The 22,124-nt window shown below is 45.4% G+C and overlaps 3 protein-coding genes and 1 pseudogene across 3 annotated transcripts in view; 3 read left to right on the top strand and 1 right to left on the bottom strand.

Annotated features, from left to right (window-relative positions):
* LOC110258217 (olfactory receptor 51G2-like) overlaps positions 1-22,124 on the bottom strand; it is a 96,972-nt gene that overhangs the window by 14,756 nt on the left and 60,092 nt on the right. The window lies entirely within an intron of this gene.
* On the top strand, positions 1,242-2,246 carry LOC100516685 (olfactory receptor 51G2-like). Its single transcript, XM_003129516.3, has one exon. The coding sequence runs from the start codon at positions 1,242-1,244 to the stop codon at positions 2,244-2,246; it is 1,005 nt and encodes a 334-aa protein (XP_003129564.3).
* Positions 12,325-13,259, top strand: LOC146399679 (olfactory receptor 51G2-like; annotated as a pseudogene).
* On the top strand, positions 20,046-21,002 carry LOC100513103 (olfactory receptor 51G2-like). Its single transcript, XM_013989475.3, has one exon. It carries the CDS (start codon positions 20,046-20,048, stop codon positions 21,000-21,002), a length of 957 nt encoding a protein of 318 aa, XP_013844929.3.

Raw genomic sequence — 22,124 nt, 5'->3', positions numbered from 1 at the left:
GAATTTTTTTGATAAATAAGCATACTCCTATTGAATTAGAGCAATTAAAATAGGCACTGCATAATATCTGTTATTATTACTAAAACAGACTACTTGTTAACGAATTTATAGTCGCTATGTAAAATGCCCTTAGATCTTAAAAAAATTTTAAAAATTTAGACCTCTACTGAAAAATAGATGAATATGATTTAAAAAATAAAGTCTGTTAAATATTTTAGCTTTTTTAAGCAAATATAAATAAATTGTCTTTTTTTTCATGTTCAAGTGATGAAAAATAATGTTTATATTTTTACAAGGAATTATTGGGTAACAGTGATTCATAAACTACATAGTGCAGGATTGCTTTTGAAACTTTCAATCACAATGCAATGTTTTAGAAAATATGATTAAAATGATATTTTGGAAAAATGAAAAATACATCCAAAATACAATAATAATCTTATTATTGTGCATTAAAGATAATAATTACTATTAAATTCAAGAAGCATGATTATTACATCAAATTAATGCAAAAGTTTCCAATATTCATTTTAAATTTCTACACTGATCTCACTGCAGAAAAAAGCAGCATACAGAAAGGGTCCATTAACTTCGGTTTGAGTAGTACTGTCTAATGCACGCCACTATTGTCTAAGGCAGTAAGAAATACTCTCGAATGATATACTATTGTAACTATAATTGCAAGAATGATTTTGCATGCATTTTTAAAGGAAGTTTATTTACACCACACTATTTTTGGCTGAACATTTAAAACTACCATAGCAAATGGCCATATCAAGTATTTTTTCTCATTTTTTCTTCAATAAATTACAATATCTGAGGAAATTGATCAAAAAAAAGACGGTTTTGTTCTAGTCCTAAGGCTTAGATGCTCAATATTGGGAAACGGCGTATGTATTCTCATATTAGACACCCTCTAAGGTCCGCCTAAAATAAGAAGTCTATGAATAGCCAACTAAAAGCTCAGGTCAAATTTAGCATCTCTGGAGTTCCCGTGGTGGCTCAGCAGAAATGAACCTGACTCGTATCCACAAGGACGGACGCAGGTTCCATCCCTGGCCTCGCTCAGTGGGTTAAGGATCTGGCATTGCCCTGAGCTGTGGTGTAGGCCAGCAGTTGTAGCTCCAATTCAGCTCTTAGCCTGGGAACCTCCATATGCCCTGGGTGTGGGCCTAAAAAAACAAAAGAAAAAAAAATTAACATCTCCTTTTGCTCTAGGAAAGGCATGCGGCCCTGGCATCATGTTTCCCATCAGCAGCAATGACTCTGTCATTTCCACCTTCCTGGTGACAGGCACACCTGGGCTGGAGGCCGTGCACACCTGGATCTCCATACCTTTCTGTGCCATGTTCTTGGTTACCCTGGTGGGCAACACGACCATCATGGCAGTTATCTGGAAGGAACACCCCCTCCATGTGCCTATGTACCTCCTCCTGGCCATGCTCGCTGCCTCGGATCTGGGTCTGTCCCTCTTCACCTTCCCTACAATGCTGGGGATCTTCTGGCTGGATGCGCGAGAGCTCACGTTCTCGGCTTGCTTCGCCCAAATGTTTTTCATCCACACGTTCCAGGATCTGGAGTCTGGGGTCATCCTGGCGATGGCCTTTGACCGCTACGTGGCCATTTCTCACCCGTTACGCTATTCTTCCATCCTCACCAACGGCGTAATTGCCAGGATAGGCTTGGCGATCACTGCGCGAACCCTGACTGTGCAGGTGCCCCTCCCGATCCTCCTCAGGAGGCTGTGCTTCTGTCGCTCCAATGTGCTATCTCATTCCTACTGCCTGCATCCGGACATCATCAAGCTCTCCTGCTCCAACACCAGGGTCAACAGCATCTTGGGACTGTGCGTGGTCCTCTCCACCATGGGACTTGATTTTTTTCTCATTCTCATTTCATACGTCCTGATTCTGAAGACTGTCCTGAGCCTCGCCTCCCACGGTGGCCGCCTCAAGGCGCTCAGCACCTGTGTCTCGCACCTCTCTGCCGTGACCCTCTTTCTCACGCCCATGATCTGCCTGTCTCTTCTGCATCGCTTTGGCCCCAGACGCCCCTGGCACATCTATGTCACCATGGCCAACATGCATTTCCTCATCCCTCCCGTGATGAACCCCATCGTGTACGTGGTGAAAACCAAGCAGATACGAGAGAGAATTCTGAAACTCTTCCTCAAAAAAGGACCAGGAGGATCTCAAGTCACATTCAGTATGGGAATGAGCACAGACAAACAGAAAAATGCCTCATGAACCAAAGAGCCTGCTAATATTCCAAATGCCTGCAAAGACGGTGGGACCACTGACTCTTCTGAAGCACGCGGGATATTAAGGTGGATAAGCTTTAAAACCACTTCTAGTCTATGATTTGAATGAATATATGCCAAACAGGAAACATTATTTATTAAACTAAAAATGTGAAACAAGGCACTATTCTCACTATTTCTTTTCTTCTCTTTGTTTTCTCTTTATGGGCATCTGTGGAATATGGACGTTCTCAGACTAGAGCCTGAATCAGGGCTGCACCTGCTGGCATTGGCCACAGCCACTCCAACACCACATCTGAGCTGCATCCGTGACCTAAATACACAGCAGCTTGTGGCAATGCCAGATTTAATCCACTGAGTGAGGCCAGGATCAAACCTGAATCCTTACAGAGACAATAGTGGGTCCTTCACCCGCTGAGTGACAGCAGGAACTCCTCTCATTATTTTTTAGTCCAGTGGTTCATATATTTCAGTCAGAGAAATTTGAAGATTTATGTTTCCTCTTGGACAGAGTGAGTCAAATATTTGTTGTTATCATCAGATGTATCTCCCTTGATAGGATGATAGCTCTTTACTAAACATCTATTTCATCCTTGACTTTTTGAAGAACTAGGGATACACTGTGAATTAAAGTTCTTGCCTTCATATGATTTTTTCTTAATGTTGAAGTAGGGAAAATACAAAGGAAATAAACAAATGAATATCTAACATTGCTGTTGAAAAGATCTATAGAACCAGGAGGTCCTGGCGTGGCTCAGTGGTTAAAAAATCCAACTAGGAACCATGAGGTTGCAGGTTCGATCCCTGGCCTTGCTCAGTGGGTTAAGGATCCAGCGTTGCTGTGAGCTGTGGTGTAGGTTGCAGGTATGGCTTGGATCCTGAGTTGCTGTGGCTGTGGTGTAGGCCGGTGGCTACAGCTCTGATTTGACCCCTAGCCTGGGAACCTCCATATGCCATGGGTGTGGTCCTAGAAAAAGACCAAAAAAAAAAAAAAAAAAAAAAAAAAAAAGTCCTATAGAACCAGAAAATGTCAATGATTTCGTATACCAACATGCTACTGCCAGACTCTAAAAATTGCCATTTAGAAAATAAAGTATAATGGATAAATCCAACGTGCCAATCTGCAGCATGGCATTCTACCTTTAAGCATGCTCTTCCTTGACCTCACAGCATCTGGACTTTGGCTTTGAGATCTCTGGTCAGAGTCCTTCAAACCCGACCTTGTCTAAGTCTATGACAACCAGCATTCGTTATTTCACTGCCTTTCATATTTGCTGTGGAAGCACATACTCTAGAAAAAGCTCCATCAGTATTAATTCTTTCTTGGGTTTTATACTTTTCAACTTTATTTTTTCCCCACTTTTTAGGACCACACCTGCGGCATAAGGAGGTTCCCAGGCTAGGGGTCTAATCAGAGCTACAGCTGCCAGCCTACACCACAGCCACAGCAACGCCAGATCCAAGCCGCATCTGCAATCTACACCACAGCTCACGGCAACGCCGGACCCTTAACCCACTGAGCGAGGCCAGGGATCAAACCTGCAACTTCATGGTTCCTAGACGGACTCGTTTCCACTGTGCCACAGCAGGAACTCCTGCACTTTTCACTTTCAACTTAACTTTGGAATAAATTTAAATATCTTCATATCTTCTACCCATACTACCTGTACTTTTGAATTCTAATTAAGAATAACACTAGATTTTTTATAGTACAATAACTAAAAATTAATGATCTTTCATTGATTTGGTCTATAGGTGCCTATTATAAATGGTTAAGCTCTCCATGGCTATTTTTGATCATCAAGCGTTGCCATTTCAAATGTTCACAACCTTCACTTTCACAACATAAAAGAATCTAGAGCTACACATGCCATCGAATCCTTCCAATATCAAAGGAGAAAACTGTAACCTCCCATGTTCAAAGATCAAACTATACTTATTTTGAATGAGTTTATTTTAATATTCTCTGAGATGTTCAGTTTCACCCTCCATGCAATTCTTTTTTTCCTTCTCCTTGGCCATGCCCACAGCATGCAGGAGGTCCTAGGCTAGGGGTTGAACAGATGCCACAGCAGGGACAACCCCAGATCCTTAACCCGCTGAGCCACCAAGGAACTCCCCCAGTCCCTTTAATTCATATATTACTATTATTGTTAGTATTAGAAAATATTTCAAGCATCCAAAAGATGGAGATAATAAAACAAACCCACATGTCTTTCTCTACTCAGTTCTACTGAATTATAACATTTTGCCACAACTGAGTCCAAGTATTTTAACTAAAACAAGTTACAACAAAGGAAAAGATTTCTTGCCGAATCACAGATCTCAAACTCAGTTCCCTACAGTAACCACACAAATTTGAGCTTGTTGTTTATTTCTCCCTCCCTCTTTCATCAAAATATTTCATGTATATGTATACAGAACAAGCATATGCATAGGCATACATAATAGGCATAAATATGCCATATAACATTGTTTAAAATGCTTTCCAAAAAGCCACTAAAGTGTTTTCACGAATATATGACATTTACCCGTATTGTTACAGGCACCTTAAATATTTTCATTTTCACTGTTGCCAACATTCCTCTGGGGTTAGAAAGCTCTCCAGAGAGGAATCCCTCCAGTCAACCCTGCCTCCTGCTTTGCAGTACCACTAATGGCCAGCAGAGGACTCTACACATTTTTCCCATCTTCTTAACATCCTCGGACCCAGCTCTGCGCGAGGCCTCCTGGACTATTTTCATGGTACCTACTCTTTCTGCAAAACCAAGACCCTACTCGGATTCTCTGGCTTTCCTTCTCACACAGCGGCAGAAAATGCCTTTGACTTATATTCCGCTGTTTCAACCAAAGTCGTGTCCTCTCTCTAAGGTTCCCCTGGTGGTCTGAATCCCGGCCCATGACACGCCTTAACCTGTGAATGGCATGTTACCTTACAAGGCAAAAGGATCGAGTTAAGGATCTTGGGGTGGGGAGATAACCCTGAATTCTCGAATCGGACTCGACCTCATCACAGGGTTCTCGTACGAGGGAGGCTGGATGTCAGAGAGAAGAGAAGATACCATATCGTTTTGAAGGCAGAAGAATGAGGCCACGAGCCGGGTAATGCAAATTCTCCCTAGAACCTGAAAAAGGCCAGACAGCACATTCTTCTCCATGTCCTCCAGAAAGAGCTTGTCCTGCGGGAACCTTGACTTCAGCCCAGTGAGATTCACTGTGGAGGTTTACTCTCCAGAACTGTGAGCCAACAATACTGTGTTGCTCTACGCCAGGAGGCTGCAGGGATTTGTTCTGGCAGCAACGGGAAATTAATACGACTTCCTCACCGAACGTGAACCTGCTATACTTCCGGAACTAGAAACAGTTCCCTCCAGAGACTCCTTTCACACCAGCTGCTCTGCAACAGTTTAAAACATAGTTAAGACCCTCTCTTTCTCCGATAAAATTTGATGAATCACACGGCCATCACCAGGTAATCTAACTTCCCCTTTGGCTCATAGGTAAGCCCCTTAAAAATAATGTGTACAAATGGTCTTGGTTTTTCTCTTGTCAAATCATTTTAAAATACATCACAGTGGACTATAAAACACATACAGAAAACGGCATGGGAAGAAATGTGCAATCTGACACATTTTTGTAAAATGAACTTCCGTGTAAATATCGCCTAAGTAAAGAAATAATAAATTATTACCATTCAAGTTTCCTCTGCAGCCTTTCCTGAACGTAACCTCACCACTGCCACCACATTATCCCAGTATTCTGACTGTCTGATAAAAGTGTTCAGTTCACTGTTTTTCTTTTGATTATTTCAGGTTCATCCTTAAACAACATAGTTTACTTATATCTAAACCAAAAAATCATTTTCTTTTCAGCTCCTTTTACAATCAAATTGTGTCTCTAGCACCCCACTGAAATTGCTTGGGCAAAGGTCACTGACGAACTCTAAGTGACCAAATGAAATAACCTGTTTCGAATCCAGTTTCCTCATCAGTGGACCCCTGGTCAGTATTAGACGCTGCTGACTGCTCCCTTGTCGGGAGAGATCTGTGCTTTGTCGGCTTCTCCAGTAACTCTCCATTCTGGTGATTCTCTGGTCTCCCTGGATCATCTCTCTCACTGCATTTTCTGCCCCCCCCCCCCGAATGCAGACACTGCCCCCCTCAATCCCCAACTCATCCTCTCCCGGACTCCAGACAGGTTCACACCCCACTCCTAGTTGATTCCCTGTGTCCGCTACAGGGAAATCTTACACCCAACAAGACCCGAATGGAATCTACTGTCCTTTGCTCCATCCTCAACCGCTCCTTCCTCCTGCTCCCACTTTGGAGGTCTCCCTTCATGGGAATGGCAACTCTATTCACGTCCTCGCTGCAGCCAAAATACAGGAACTGTGCCCGGGACGGTCCTCGCTCTGCCTTACCCACAATTTCCAATCACCCACTATTACGGCAAATTTTACTTTCTAGATATTTGCCATCAATCCCCTGACTCCTGTCTCAATTTAGACCTTAAGAATTAAGGAGATTATTGAACCGTTCTGCTCTTGCCTTCCCCTTCTTCATTCTCAAACAACTCCAGACAGAACTAAAAACAGCTTTCAAAATGTAAGGACAACTGGAATTCCCACTATGGTACAGTGGGTGAAGGAGCCAGTGTTGCCACAGCTGTGGCACAGGTGACAGCTACGGCTCCGCTCAGATTTGACACCTGGCTGGGCAACTTCCATAGGCCACAGGTGTGGCCAAAAAAATATGTAAGTATGACCATGTTGCATAATTACTTAAACTTTCCTACTGTTCCACTTCATTTGCAGGTTAGCCTTTGCTCACAATTATTATTATTTGATAATTTTCTAGCTTAAGATGTTCCTTTCTGATTATATATTCGATGCTCTGAGGTGAACGACCTGCCTATTTCACCATGTGATTGCAGCACATTATCACAACTGTTTCTGCTGTACTCTCTTATTTAAATATTCTCATTATTAAAGGACCCGTAATAGTGACCATTTAGTTTTGATTTGATAATCACAGTTCTAGTTGGTCACCTAAGAGTAGAGTTATTTTATGTCATATTAGAAGGTAGTTCCATTTCACACATGCCAAATGAAGACATTTTTAACCCGTGACAGTGGGTTCATGGCATTATCCCGAAAATGCACAGACGATCCCCACAAGAAAAGAGCTGATGCGACAGATCTGCTTTGATCGGTTCTTGCTCATCTCTGCAGCCAGGCCAATGGCTGGTCCCTGACCACACTGAGAACTAACTGGGAGTGTTTACACAGTTACTGAGTAATGGCACCATCATCTATGCCCAAAGCAGCAGATCGAGACGAATCAGGTTGGGAGCATGTACAGGATAAACAGAATTTATCACAGACACCTGTCGCCTGGTTTGGGGGCTACATATTCTGGTCATGTGACAGTCCATGCAACCAGCTCCCTTTAAGAACCCTGGATCCCAAAACCCAAGGAGGCTGCCCTGGAGAGAAGCATTTCTCACGTGTCTCCGAGGTCTGCTGCTAGAGTGACCCTTGAAGATGGATGTGACCTCTCTAGCTTCGATCTACGTGTGTCTTTGTTCTTCTGCTCCTGCACAATGCCCTTTGTTGTATTAAATCTCAGCCGTGAGCATAGCTTTGTGTCGAGCTGGCCGAGTGCTGCTACTGAGTCACGGAAGTAGACAGTGGCTGTCTTACCCCTGAGAAGGCTCCCCTTCCTCACGCCCGTTTGATCCCTGCCTCAAGGTCCCCGGCCACTCCCGTCCAGCTCCATACCTACCGTGACCAAGACTTGTCTCTTAGTCACTCTCTCCGCCGCTTCAGAACCAAATCCTGGTCCATTTCGGATGCTCCCAGTGAATCCCTTTTAACCTCTTCCACCCTCGCAATCATTCCTCCGTAAAAATAAAGAACTCATTTTGAGGAGGGAAGAGGAGGAAAAGGGACACCACGAGGGAAAAGAGAGCTGTGTGTTACTGTCACTACGAGCCGTCAGTGCAACATGAATTGACCTTGGAGGAAAGCTGTCCATATTTTCCCTTATGGACTTAATGCTCTAGGTAGTCAACTCTCACCCCTTAAGATGTTCACAATTTAAGAAAAAAAAGTCTTCTGGATTTGGGGAAGGAGAGTTGGGCCACATAAAGGCATGTACGTCCTAGGGATCTGAGTATGAGGCAAGGTGTTTCCGGGGCCTTGTTTATGATCTATCTGATGCCTTCTCTCTCCACAGAGTTAAGAAGGTCTGAGGCTGGAAACGAGGAAAGGAAGCCTGAATCAGAACTGGCCGTGGGTTCTACACGTATGTCATATTCCACCTAGAGCGCCGGCAAAGACCCACAAAAATGAGCCATGGACAACTCTGCCTGGCACATGCGCACTTGATGCTTCTCTGAGTCCCTGTGCCCCAGGGATTGGAGTTAAGCCTCCAGAGAGAGTCAGAAGCAGGACTCTATAAACCTGCTCACTTGGCACCAAGCTCCAGGCGGGGAGCCTCACAAGGCCCTGGCTGCACCACGATCCAGAGGCTGTGTTCCTGCCCTGGGCCCTGGTGAGTGATCTCAACATGCTGAGCCAGCTTGGCGCAGATCACACTATTATATAAACTTTGGATGGACGTCAGGAGAAGTCATGGGCCATCTTAGGTGTGGCCGCAAACCCAACATGAGGGCTTCTGAGACATGCTGGACACGCTCTACGGATAGGCGGCCTCTCTCATCCTCTCCATGACAGATTCTAGAGTCTGGGGAAATAATCCAGGCCCCTCTTTGCTCACTTAATAATCCCTCGATTCTGCCCTGAGAGTTTAAGATCAACTACAAGCCAAACTTCACTTATGTAAGACACATGTTAGATAACTGATAAATATTAATGTAAGAAAGAAAAGGAAGAGAAAGGAGAAAGGAAAGAAAGAAGGAAGGAAGCAGGAAAGCAAGGAAAACTGGAAATACAATTTCCAGTCTCCATACTGCCTGGTAACAGAGGCAACACCAAACATTTACCAATGAAGCTCTTAGAAAGAAGAGCAAAGTAGAGTTCTTACCTTAAAAGAAATAATTTAAAGGACTGATGATATTGAATCTATGCTATGAGGTCTTAAAAGTATAGTAGCTAATATGCATTTGTGCTTTGAAGAACTGATAGGACTTAGTTTATGCAGAATTTCTCAGGGCAGTGCAAGAAACTCCAGGACTCCATTTGTGTGGCTTTAGTGCTTTGAAGCAGCTTCAGCATCTTTAAAGATCTGTACGGCCAGAGAGCCACCTGACACACAGGCAACATAGTGATGCTTTGCATTAAGTTGCACATTTTTGAGGAAAAAAAGACTTTGGAAATTCAAACCTCTATTATCTTCTGCACGTCAGACAATGTTCAACAACAAGTCGTACCACTAAGTTTATGACGATGAGACAGTTAAAGAAGACGCTGCCGAGGGAAACGGGATCCAGACAGAAGCACGCACTGGCTGTGTGACAAGCCCTGGCCTTTGTCCAGAGGTATCCTCTTCCACGTCATTTAGCATTTCTTTGTGAAAAACTTGGAGACACTTCATAATGTGTGTCTCTCCTCGGTGTGTAGGTGAGTGTCAAAGGGTACGGCTGCTCCGTACTTAGTATTCACATCGGAAAATCCTTTAAGACTATGTTCTTTCTCATTTTATCAGAAAGAATGCAGACGGGAATGTTTCCACACAGGTAAAATCTAGCCAGTCCGCCACGAAGTGAGGGCTTGGAACACTTCAACATGCACAAAAGGCAACGCAGGAAAGTCTACTTCCTTAATTCAGTAAATATCACAACAGAATGAATTGTTTTCTGGGACATGGAGTTTCACCTTCCTTTTAGGGATGTTGGAGAATCTATTTTATTCATACCAGTGTGTTATGAATATGCTGAATATTAATGCCGAATGTCAGTTGTCTTATTTTTATTAACAATGATAAATTTTCTAATTGTATGATAATTTCAGTATAATGTAATTTGGGGGGTCGTGCTTTTCCTTTCAATTAAAAACATACTGTGACGGGAGCTCCCACTGCAGAGCAATGGGATCTGCGGCATCTGGGGAGCACTGGGGTGCAGGTTTGATTCCCAGCCTGGCACAGTGGGTTAAGGGTCTGGCTTTGCAACTGCGCCTTAGGTTGCAACTGCGCATGATCTGATCCCTGGCCTGGGAACTCCATATGCTTAGGGATGACCAAAAAAAGAAAAAGAAAGAAAGAAAAACTGAAAACAAAACTCCAAACAAACGTACTGTGATTAACATCCCAGAAATAAAACTTGCAGGTTGATGGATACAAAGTCTGCTCATCATCTGCCTTCTCCCTCTGTAACCACAATTCAGAGCATCTTTACTAGAAGGACACCTCCCCCAGGTATACCACGCAGAACCCCAGCTTTCCTCTTGCCATTACACATCCGTTCTCAAACACGACAGGCCCGCCTCTGCTTTTCGCCTTTTTCACAGGTGGCTCTTCTTCCTCCACAACCTGTCCCATGATCACCACCAACGTTTGTTTGCTATTCAACTATCACAGTAGTTTTGGTTCCGACACCATGGCTCAGGCTCCACAGAATTTCTCCTTTAGGTTTCCTTAGACTAAGAGTCAACGTGTGGAATGGGGGTTGCAGGTGTTCCTTATGACTTTATAGGGCAGCATTACAGTTAGTTCATGAAAAATAATTAAGACACAGCGAAGATTATCGAGCTGGTCGGAGCTGCCACACACATGACTGCTGAGCTCTCCACTGCTGAGAGAATTTCTCTAAGATGCTGACAAAGAAAACCAGCATTCAATGTGAACTTTATATATGTGAACAAAGTATCTTTGAACCCTAGGTACTCGGATTGCACACTTTCTTCCTTTCTTTAGTAATCACCCTTGAGGTACCTATTAAAGGTGAGTCACGGAAAGCAGAATCCGGACTCACAGGTGGGATCTTTCATCGGTCCCATGGCCAGGGCCCCCATGAATTAACCTATGGATGTGCCCTTGGCTGACCAGTGGGCTCAAAGACATCAGCTATACACGGTTTGTCATCATATTATTTAAACTGAGTACCTAGCAATTTACTATGTGTGATGGCATTGAGAATACATTGTTTTTCCAACTACAAATATTATAGAGTCCCTCACATTTCTTTGCCACCTATTCAGATACTTTTGGAGAGGTGTAACTAGGATGGAAACGGGGCTTAAACCCAGTAAACTTACACATCAAGCTCAAACCCTTCCTGGGGTCTTTTTGCCACAGATATTACTTTTGATATCCTGGCCACCTTTCAGAGCAAAAGATACAGCAAGAGTTCAGAGGCAGTTTTTTTTTTTTCTTTTGTTTTCTCTTTTTTTTTTTTTTTTTTCTTTTGCCATTTCTTGGGCCACTCCCACGGCATATGGAGATTCCCAGGCTAGGGGTCTAATCGGAGTTGTAGCCAATGGCCTATGCCAAAGCCACAGCAAGGCAGGATCCAAGCCACGTCTACAACCTACACCACAGCTCACGGCAACACCAGATCCTTAACCCACTGAGAAAGGCCAGAGATCGAACCTGCAACCTCATGGTTCCTAGTCGGATCCGTTAACCACTGAGCCATGACGGGAACTACCCGAGTCAGTACTGACATTCCTATTGTATGTTATTCCTTAGCTCCCAAGCAGTCATGAAATAGGTGCAATTATCCATATCTTGGTTTCTTTAGAACCTTCTGTGACGGTGCAAAAACTAATGAGACTACACACACGGACCCTGTGTTCTCCAAAGAGTTTCCCTTTGCATCTGTAAGTCCCGGAACATCTCCACACGAGGAAGGAATTTTCTATATCCAAAAGGTTAGATTTGCTTCTGAAAATGAAGGCAGACCACCCAGGGGAGACGGCCACACTAGACACTCGGAGCATCTAAAGGAACAGGATTTCTCCCTGCAAGAAGAGGAAACGAGTGTTCTTGCTCTGCAGGCATCGGCCACGGGGGCCACGTGTGATGAGCTGATGGGAAAATGCTGTGAAAGAATCACTGTTTGCCACCTTTGTATGTTTTAAGGGCAACCTCTTGCTAGAGGTGATGGTGATTCCTACCAATAATGCCAGCAGCTTCTTCTTCACACTGACGGATCTCCCAGGCCTAGAGGCTGCTCACGCCTGGACAGCTCTTCCTGCCTGCTCCACCTATGTTCTCTCTTTGCTGGGCAACATCAGCATAACGCACACTGTCCAGTCGGTGCCCAGCCTCCACTCGTCCCTCTTCCTCTCCAAGCTCTCGGGGCTGACCTGGGCCTCTCCGCCTCGACACTGCCTTCCGTGGCAGCTGTCTTTCTCCTGGGCCAGAGGAAGGCGGCAGCGGCCACCTGCTTTCTGCAGCTCTTCTTCATCCACACTTTCTCAGGAACTGACTCAGCCATGCTGCTGGCCATGGCTTTTGACCGCTGTGTGGCCATCCGAGAGCCCTTGCGCTCTGCCACCATCCTCACCACCAAATGCGTGGGGGCCATCGGGCAGCCCATCGTGCCCCGTAGTGCTGCCCTTCACCTGCCGCTGCCCACGCTCCTCGGAAGACTGCGATTCCAGCCTGTGAACGCCCTGTCTCACTCTCACTGTGGTCACCCGGACACTCTAAGGCTGGCCCGTGCCGGCACACGGGCAACAGCGGCTTCGGGCTCTTTGTGATGCCCTCTACGTTAGGCGTGGACGCTGTCCTCATTCTTCTCTCCTATGTGCCCATTTTGAAGACAGTATTGAGCATCGCCTCCAACGCGGAGCGGCTCCAAGCCTCCAACACGTGCGTCTCCCGCAGGTGTGCTGTGCTGCTATTTTACACCCCCCATCAGCCTTCCCATGATCCACCGCTTTGGGAAAAAGAAGCTGCCAGCTCAGATATACATGCTTCTCTCCTACCTGCACTTTCTGGTACCTCCAATGCTCAACCCAGGGGTCTACAGCATCAAAACCAAAGAGATTCGCGTCCGGGTTCTGAAGATGCTCCACCCCCAAAAGCTCTGAGCTACGGGGGTTAAAATACGGGTCGGGGTCCTCAGCCAGCTGACTGGAGACATCTCAGAAAGTACCTTCCCTCCAATCTATTGATTAATTATTCAGAAACACTGACCAAAATACATTATGGCATTTTTCAAGCCATTAGAATAGTACCTATTCAATAAATTGAAAAAGCATGTTTATTTATTCTGCAAAAGTCAGTGTCAGTCCGTAAAAAACTCAGATTATTGTAGAAGAGACTGACAGCCTCCTGAGAGCATTACATACATGTCAGTGCAAGCAAATTTTAAGAGTAGGACTAGAAAATGACATTTACTATATCTTCCAACTAAAAATCTAGAATCATACAAAATTAACCTCAAGAGGGCCTCGCTTGTTTGTACCTTATGAAAATCTGGCAAATATGGGAAGTCAAAACGTTTTTCTTATGATCTGCATGGTAACTATAGATGTGGGTTTCACTGGAAAGTATAAACACATACAATACTTCCGGTTAAATGTGTTTACAGAAATAAAAACACTAATTATCAGAATAAAGTGAGGTGTGTCATAATGCGACTATCGCCAAGCTCGGTATTTCTTTACGCTCCATGACATACGCAGGGCAGACACAACCGCTGCTGTTCTCCAGACTCTGGATGTAGTTAAAGCACTGCTCCCCACTTCTGACACATCCTGGAAGAGTCTGTGCCCACATAAACTACCGTGCCACATAGTGGGAATGGCGTGCAACCGAATTTTCTCTGAATTCCAAGGAAAACTTTAAAAGTGAACAGGGTAGTCATCCGGGAAGACTCTTTTTAATGGGAATTGACTAGGTTTTCGTAAACAGACCAAAGCTAGAGAAAGAGATTTGCTCGCTTTGTCGTCGACTTTTTATTTCTGGATGGTGTCTTCAGCTAACTTCTCTGATGACACGGATCCATTAGGTCAAGTCGGTCACTCAAATTGTAACTGCAGTTATTTAAAATTTTGTGATGGAAAGGAAAAGAGGAGAATATTACCAAGATCTCATTTTTCTCACACATGGAAATTCATTAATCATATTTATCCATCGATGCTGGGCCACTTCCCAAAGTATAAATAAAACAAATTGGAATATTCCTCTTCAGTATGAAAGTTAACATCGTCGGAGAAATGGGACCATAAACACATAATTCTCCAGTAAATCAAGGTGCCCCATTGGTAGGCAGCACAGATTACTGGAAGGACACAAAGAAGGATGGGTCCATTTGATTAACGGGCTGCAAAGAGATGTGTCTTTGAAGCGATGCGTTCTAAGTGCAGACAAGAAGATGAAACACTTAAGTGCGGCAATTACGGCCTCTCCTGATGTGACTTCATCTCGACAGACCCCACACTCGAGCAAACACGTAAGGACTGAAGAGTCCACGAACACATGTGGCTTTTAGCATCTGACCATCATTCCATCTGGTACCCCAGCCTGAAACATCCAAGCCTCTTTCTCCGTTGACACCCGTCTCCAGCCGCATGCCACACAGAGAGACCCCAGCGAGGGACTGAGGACCCCGTTGCTACCCTCTGCCAGGCTGTGAGGTCAGCTAACCCTCAGGATCTCCCAATACCTCGTGCAGATCTGTTTCCCTAACATTTATTTCAAATGTTACAGCTGTGTGACATAACTGACATCTAAAAATCGTACATGTTTACAGGGCACAGTGTGAGAAATTTGACACATGTAGGCACCTGTGAAATCACCACAATCAAGAAAATGGTCCTATCCATTACGCCTAGCGTTTCTTCTCTCAGCGTGATTGTACTGAGATCTGTCCATGGGGTGCAGGCAGGGTTCCTTTTTCATCTCTGAATTATATTTCATTTTGCGGATACATCATGGTTTGCACTGTGTGGTACATTACCGTGTACATAAAATTCTAGACGAGAAAAACTAGATTTAGCTCCACGCGCACTCACGTGATAACACTCTGTGTTCCTCAGCAAACGTCCAAATTGACATCCGGTGTCCCTTTCTTTCAGCCTCAAATGCCTTAATTCTTCTCCTGACCTTTTACTCAATTCGAATTATCAATCACAAGGATCGCTTTCTTATACCATCTTAAATACACATTTTCTTATTTGGTAATTTCTTTCTCTGACAGTGAAAAATCTGGGTACTGTTATCTGCAATGCATCTGCTCATCACTTCATCCCTTATGATATAAGAGTAGTTCCAAAATCATGAATCCACACTCTTGCTGGGAAAAAAATTTACAAACTCACAAACACTGTGTATATGCAGTTCTTTTTATCTTTAACTTACAATGTCCAGTCAAAACACCACCTTCCAAAGTCACTTCCCCCTTTTAACCTGCATGTTCTCCGATGACACTGCGTCATATATTAGTAATACGGGCGAAATATTTGTTGACAGTTGGCCAGGGTATTGCAGGTATATATAAACGACATGACGAATTAGTTTCTTCCACTATTCCCATTTCACAAAGGAGGAAACCGAGTCATTGAGAGCTTAAAGAACATACCCCAGTAGTCTGAGCTTGAAGTGGCAGAGTGGAGACTCCAATGCACACACGTTAACCCCATGGCCATCGATATTAATCACATACCCATGACCTCTTAATGGCAGCGATGTTTTATTTTACAGACGTGAAGAATTAGACTCAAAGAGCTTGTATACCCTATTTAATTCCCAGGGGAGTCCATCTTTAACTTGAGTCTGACGTTGAAGCTTGTATTCTCAAACAGGCCAATTTCTGCTCAATCACACTGAAGGGGGCTTAGTCACTGAAACGGGCAGACTCGGGCAGGTCTAAGGAATTTCCAGTTACACTGAGTCTCATTAGAGCCCATTGCAAAACGTGTTTGGCACTGACATGGTTAAAGGCGGTTGCTTCCCCAAAGCCCCAAGTGTGCATCTGGAGAGAGTATCCAGGAATAACCCTAGAGGAATAACCCTAGAGAGGGATGAAAGGTGTTCTCAGATCTCGTCTGCTTGTGGGTAAGCCAGCAGCCTGGGGTTCGGAGTGGAAAGGAGTGAAGCCATCTGCCCGGGTTCCGCACTGCTGCTCCTTTAAGGACATCGTGAGTGTGTGTTACGTTCAGGCTCTGAAAAAGAACAGTATGTTGAAGACGTAGAGGCAGAAAAGGAGCTCTTCCTTCCTCTTCAAGTGAAGCGAGGAGCTACTGGATGGGTGTCCTGGGGAACGCCTCCGAAGGGCTGTCATAATGGCTACAACCAACTAACTGAGCAGGTAGGAGCTGATCACGCGCCAACAAGCGTCCCCCGTCTGACGTCCAGCCTGATATATGTGTGCCTGCATTTCTAGGCAGTGGGATTCTGTGTCCTGGAGGGAGCCCAGCTGAAACGAGGAAAAGCCGGAGGAACAGAATGATGTAGGGGATGCCAGTTTGTGCAGACACTTTGCAAATACGGTCTGTCTCTCCTCACAAGGTGGAAGGTAACAGAATGGTGATGCGAACTGATACACCTGGGCGATCAAGATGCACTGCAATTATTTGTAAATCTTTGAATAAACCCTTTTTAGAAAGCTCGTGAGCTTCGCATTGTGAGCACAGTGAGTCAGTTTGGAAAAATTAGAGGATGGACAGATATTAATGAGTACTATTTATTGTCTAAGTACTTTACACAACACTAGGAATCCATCCATCCACTGTCTGGGTTTATTATCAAACAAACCTCTGAGGTGGGTCTACAATGAGCATTCATACACTCGACCCCTTTCTAGTCTTTAGAGGATAGGATAAGAGCAATCAGCAGGTACATGGGAGTATAAGCATGGAGTGTGAGAGGAGGAGCCTTTGCAAACATGAAGCCCACTCTCCAATGATTTCTTATTACTAACATGGCAGAATATTCTCTCTTACTGCTACTAATCTGAATCCTAATGCAGCACCAAATATATATATATATGTTGGCATCAGAATATCCAGCATGGGTCCCCACTTGGTCTACTCCATGATGCTACAGGTTTTCATCTGATTGAAACTCTGCTGATGAGACGAAAGAGTTTTGATGAGGAAGAACTTTATAGCGCATTTTTGACTCTTTGGGGGAAATTGCTCTTGCTTAAATCCAAGTTTTGTCTGCGTGGTTTTGTTTATTTTTTACTGTTTTGTGCTGAAGCCTGGACCAGAAACGGGTGCTCAGACTTTTTCACTATATTCTTCTGCTTTTTGTCACTAAATCCCTTCCCTCAACGAGCATCCCTTAAAAATAAAAACATGAAAAATCACATACAAACACCTGTACATACATACAAACTCACAAAACTCTTCCTCTTCTAGGCAGTTGGCTTAGTGTAACATAAAAAACGTATGTTCCACACATATGAGCATCTAAATGCATCTTTTCAAAGTTCCATTTTCTCAAAGGCTAAGTAAGGAAATGACACCAGGAACCCTGACTCTGCTTACATTGTGGGCATTCACTGTATTTTTACTTCTGCATGTGAAACCTATGGGTGAAATGAAGGCTCTTCCAGTTTGCTAAAGCAAGGTTAAAGATTTTCCTCTAATTTTAAGTAGACTGCAGGGTGAAGACAGGATGGAGAATTCCTAGACAGCAACTGAACCCAATCTGAAGGCGCAATTCTTCTCTCTTCATGTCTTCAAACCTTCCTTCACCATATTTCACATTTGCTCCGTTTGTCAGTAATTGACTAGAGATTCAAAAATCTATACAGAAAGGGGGTAAAACAGCTTATCCAACTTTGGAGAGCAGCAGACCCTAGTGGACAGATTACCTCTGTACCAATTTGGTACTTTTCAGGTAAATCATAAAGAAAATAGTATCCTTAGTTTTATAATCATCTGGCGCATCTCCATGGGAGAATCTGTGCTTTTAGTTGCGTGCCCTCTGGATCCCATGTCAGAGCTTAGCACTGAGGGCACGACTTCTTCTCTGTCTAGGGCGTTCCTTTTCTCTTAACTCACACCCTGTGCGTCTCTCCCACTTCCTTGCTTCCACAGCATTCCTCCCATCCGATGCCCAAACAGTACCATCCCCAAGGCTGCTCCACAGGGACGCTCAGACTTTGATGTGCCTCAGAATCAGCTGGAGGGTTTGGTAAAACACCTCGATTCTGGGCTTCAATTCAGGAAACCTTTATTCCATAGGTTTGGAGTTGGGCCAAATAATTTGTACTTTCTACAAGTTCTCATATGCTGCTGCTACCACTAGCCCAGGGTCCACAGACCCATTCATTAAAATATTTAGCACAGAAGAGAATATGCCACCTGCACCCCCACCCTCCCCTCCCTGCAATCCCTGCTGTCCCATCAAGTGACAGCACTCTGAACTACGTGGACCTAACTTACACAGACAGAGTAATTAATACCGATTGGGTTTCCCACGACGTAAAAAAGGACACGTGATAACGTTAATGTCCCCTGAAAAGAAAAACCCCTGAATAAACCATCAACCAAGATTCCTCCAAATTAAGCCAACCTTCCTGTTGTTCTTCTTTAATGTTTCGTATTTCTGGAAAACTCCAGAAATCTCCTTCCTTCGTTCATGATAATCAGGGAAGATGAAGAGCCTTCACACTGAGTTCGCTTTCAGTGTATTCTCAAACATTCAAACTCCTACTGGACTGGACACAGGAAGGGAGCTGAGAGGCGGGAGGGAAGCAGGGAGAGGACAGAGGGATGGCAGACCATCTACCGCCCCATTGTTGTTTTTCCCCAGAAATGGCTTCAGAAGGGGCTCTAAATCCTGATTCCTCCGCAAATATCCATCTGTCCTTTTCTAGTTTACATATTCTCATGTGCTTAAGGCTGAGGAGTTACTGATGATCTTTGAAGTATCTCTTGGATACTCTTTTGTTCCATGTTCCACAGCACAGCTCGTTACAGAATGAGTCCTGTTTGGATACGTGTCTAACACGTTTGCCGTGGCTCGGCACCTTAAACTGCATGTGTGAGGAGTTCCCGCCATGGTGCAGTGGTTAACGAATCCGACTAGGAACCATGAGGTTGCGGGTTCGATCCCTGCCCTTGCTCAGTGGGTTAACAATCCGGCGTTGCCACGAGCTGTGGTGTAGGTTGCAGACACGGCTGGGATCCCATGTTGCTGTGGCTCCGGCGTAGGCTGGTGGCTACAGCTCCGATTCGACCCCTAGCCTGGGAACCTCCATATGCCACGGGAGTGGCCCAAGAAATGGCAAAAAGACAGAAAAAAATTTTTTTAATTAAAGAAAAAAAAACTGCATGTGGGAAAAGCTTGTACCTGTGCGCTCGCACAGATGGACTGACGTGTTAAAGGAATCCACTCTGATCAGCTGTAAGGGTGAAAGACGGTATCTCTCTAAAAAAGTCTCGTCATCACCACAGGGGAAAAGAACCTATTGAAAGGCATATGCAGGAAATCCTGACAAGTGAGGCCACGTGGATCCCGGTTTCAGATCAGAGGCACTGGCTATGCTGGAACCAAGAGTTCCTAACTCACCACGTCAGGTGTGGAGGTGGAACCCGCACCACCCCAGTGCCCTTCAAAAACCAGGATGCACATGCGGATGAGGGGTTAGTTTTGCAGTGCGGCTCCAGAGCCAGGCTCACCACGTGTGCACCACTGATTTCTTCCAATCATTCCAGCCAACTTTTTGTTGCTAAAGGCTTCCCGACCTATTAACTAAGCAAAGTCCTCAGACAAATGAAAAGGTCGTGGTTATCAGAAAATCCTCCTGAGGAGCCTTTGCAGGGTCTTGGTTCATAGAACAGGTTCTGATCCAGCAGTCCTTTGCTTCCAGGTCCTGTGATCACACTTCTGCCCGCAGAGCTGGCCCTCCGGTCCCCATGTCCGACTCCAACCGCACGGGCCTCTCCTTCTTCCTGACCGGCCTCCCGGGCCTTGAGGCTGTGCACGCCTGGCTCTCCATCCCACTGGGCGCCATGTACGTGGCCTCGCTGGCAGGAAACGGCCTGATCCTGTGGGTGGTGAGGTCAGAGCCCTCCCTGCACCGGCCCATGTACTACTTCCTGTCCATGCTGGCCGTGACCGACCTGGGCCTGTCTGCCTCCACGCTGCCCACCCTGCTCCCCCTGTACCTGCTGGGTCTCAGGGAGGTGGCGCTGGATGTGTGCCTGGCCCAGCTCTTCTTCATCCACACCTTCTCCATCATGGAGTCCTCCGTGCTGCTGACCATGGCCTTTGACCGTCTGGTGGCCATCGGCAGGCCCCTGCGCTACGGCGCCATCCTCACGGGCCGCAGGGTGGCCGGGCTGGGCCTGGCCGTCGTGCTGCGCAGCGCGGGCCTCCACGTCCCGGCCCCCATCATGCTGAAGACGCTGCCTTACTGCAGGCATCGCCTGCTGTCCCACTCCTACTGCCTGCACCCCGATGTCATGAAGCCGGCCTGCGCCGACACCCGCCTCAACAGCGCCTGCGGTCTCTTCGTGGTGCTGTCCACGCTGGGGCTGGACGCCGTGCTCATCGTCCTCTCCTACGGGCTCATCCTCCACACGGTGCTCTCCATCGCCTCCAAGGCCGAGCGCCTCCGAGCCCTCAACACATGTGTCTCCCACATGGGTGCCGTCCTGCTCTTCTACTCGCCCATGATTGGCCTGTCCATGGTCCACAGATTTGGGAGGCGGGCTTCCCCGTCCAGCCGTGTGCTGCTCTCCCACCTGCACTTTCTCACCCCTCCAGTGCTCAACCCTGTTGTCTACACCGTTAAGACCAAGCAGATCCGACTGAGGATGCTGCGCCTCTTCTGCTCTGGCGGGGGGGCCGTCAGCGTCCCAGGATCATGAGGTCTTCGGCAGAGAGAGAAGAGGCAGGCAGAGGTTGCCGATGAGCCACGGAAATAGAGTGCATTCCACCGCGAGGAGGGGAAGCAGGAGAGACGCAGCATCGTCTTCCACAGGCCGTTCTGGGAAGACGTCACTGTGCTCTCACTGCCTTACGTTTCATGAAGCCAAGTCACTGAGTATCATGTTAAATACACCTGAGGACCCTGGACATGGAAATATGACTTATATACAGCCTCGGTTTTGGAAGAATGTCTCATAACACGTAAGGCTCAAGAGGGGACCCGTTGTTTGAAATGGAAAAGGGACCCTAAAGGGTAACGTAGGGACTTTACAAATGTATAAAATGCACCTGAGGCTTCGCCTGAGGGTTTCGGGAAATTTCTGGTAAAGAGTGTGAAGGACATATTTGGAATTCAGGGATATTAGACATATCTTAGGAAAATCCCCACTAAACATCATCTCCACAAGGAAAGGTATTCTTTATATACTGTTGACAATTGTGTTACCTTTCCTTAATGTAGCACATTCTAAATATTAGGTATTCGGTTTGTATTAAATAAAAGGGTGAATGAACAACGGAGTTACACTTTTAGGAGGACCCCCGGCAAGAATGAAACATTCACGAGGGAATTCACGTAATTCCAGATATGGGAGACGCTAGTCTATTCTCAGGTTCACTTTTAGACCATGCCAGGATTTTGCTGTCTTCTTCTCCTCCTCAATATTAATTTCAAAAATGGTTTGACCATTTAGCTCTTAAACGGCAGAAGTCTTTGGCCAGAGTTATGGACAAAGCTCACACACTGCTGGTGAAAATGTAAACTGGTGCAGCCACTTGGGAAAACCACATGGAGAGTCCTCAAAAATTAACACTAGAACTACCATAGGACCCGTCAGTCCCACTTCTGGGTATATACCTGAAGAATGAAGATAGAATTTTAAATAGATTCCTGAATTCTCATATTCACAACAGCTAAGGCATGGGAGCAGCCTAAATGCCCATAAACAGTCAATGCATACAGACAGTGTGGTATGTGTCTACAGTGGAATATTATTCAGCCTTCAAAAAGAAATCCTGTCATTCGTGACAACATGAATGCGTCGGGAGGATGTTATGCTAAG

This window comes from Sus scrofa, chromosome 9 (genome assembly GCF_054392235.1).
Source record: "Sus scrofa isolate SSC_HxYL_T2T_F1_AM1 chromosome 9, Sscrofa_HxYL_maternal_Yorkshire_Landrace_v2.0, whole genome shotgun sequence".
Classification (NCBI taxonomy): Eukaryota; Metazoa; Chordata; class Mammalia; order Artiodactyla; family Suidae; genus Sus; species Sus scrofa.
Note: the sequence above shows the minus strand (reverse complement) of the source record. Positions and strands in the feature narration are given on the sequence as shown.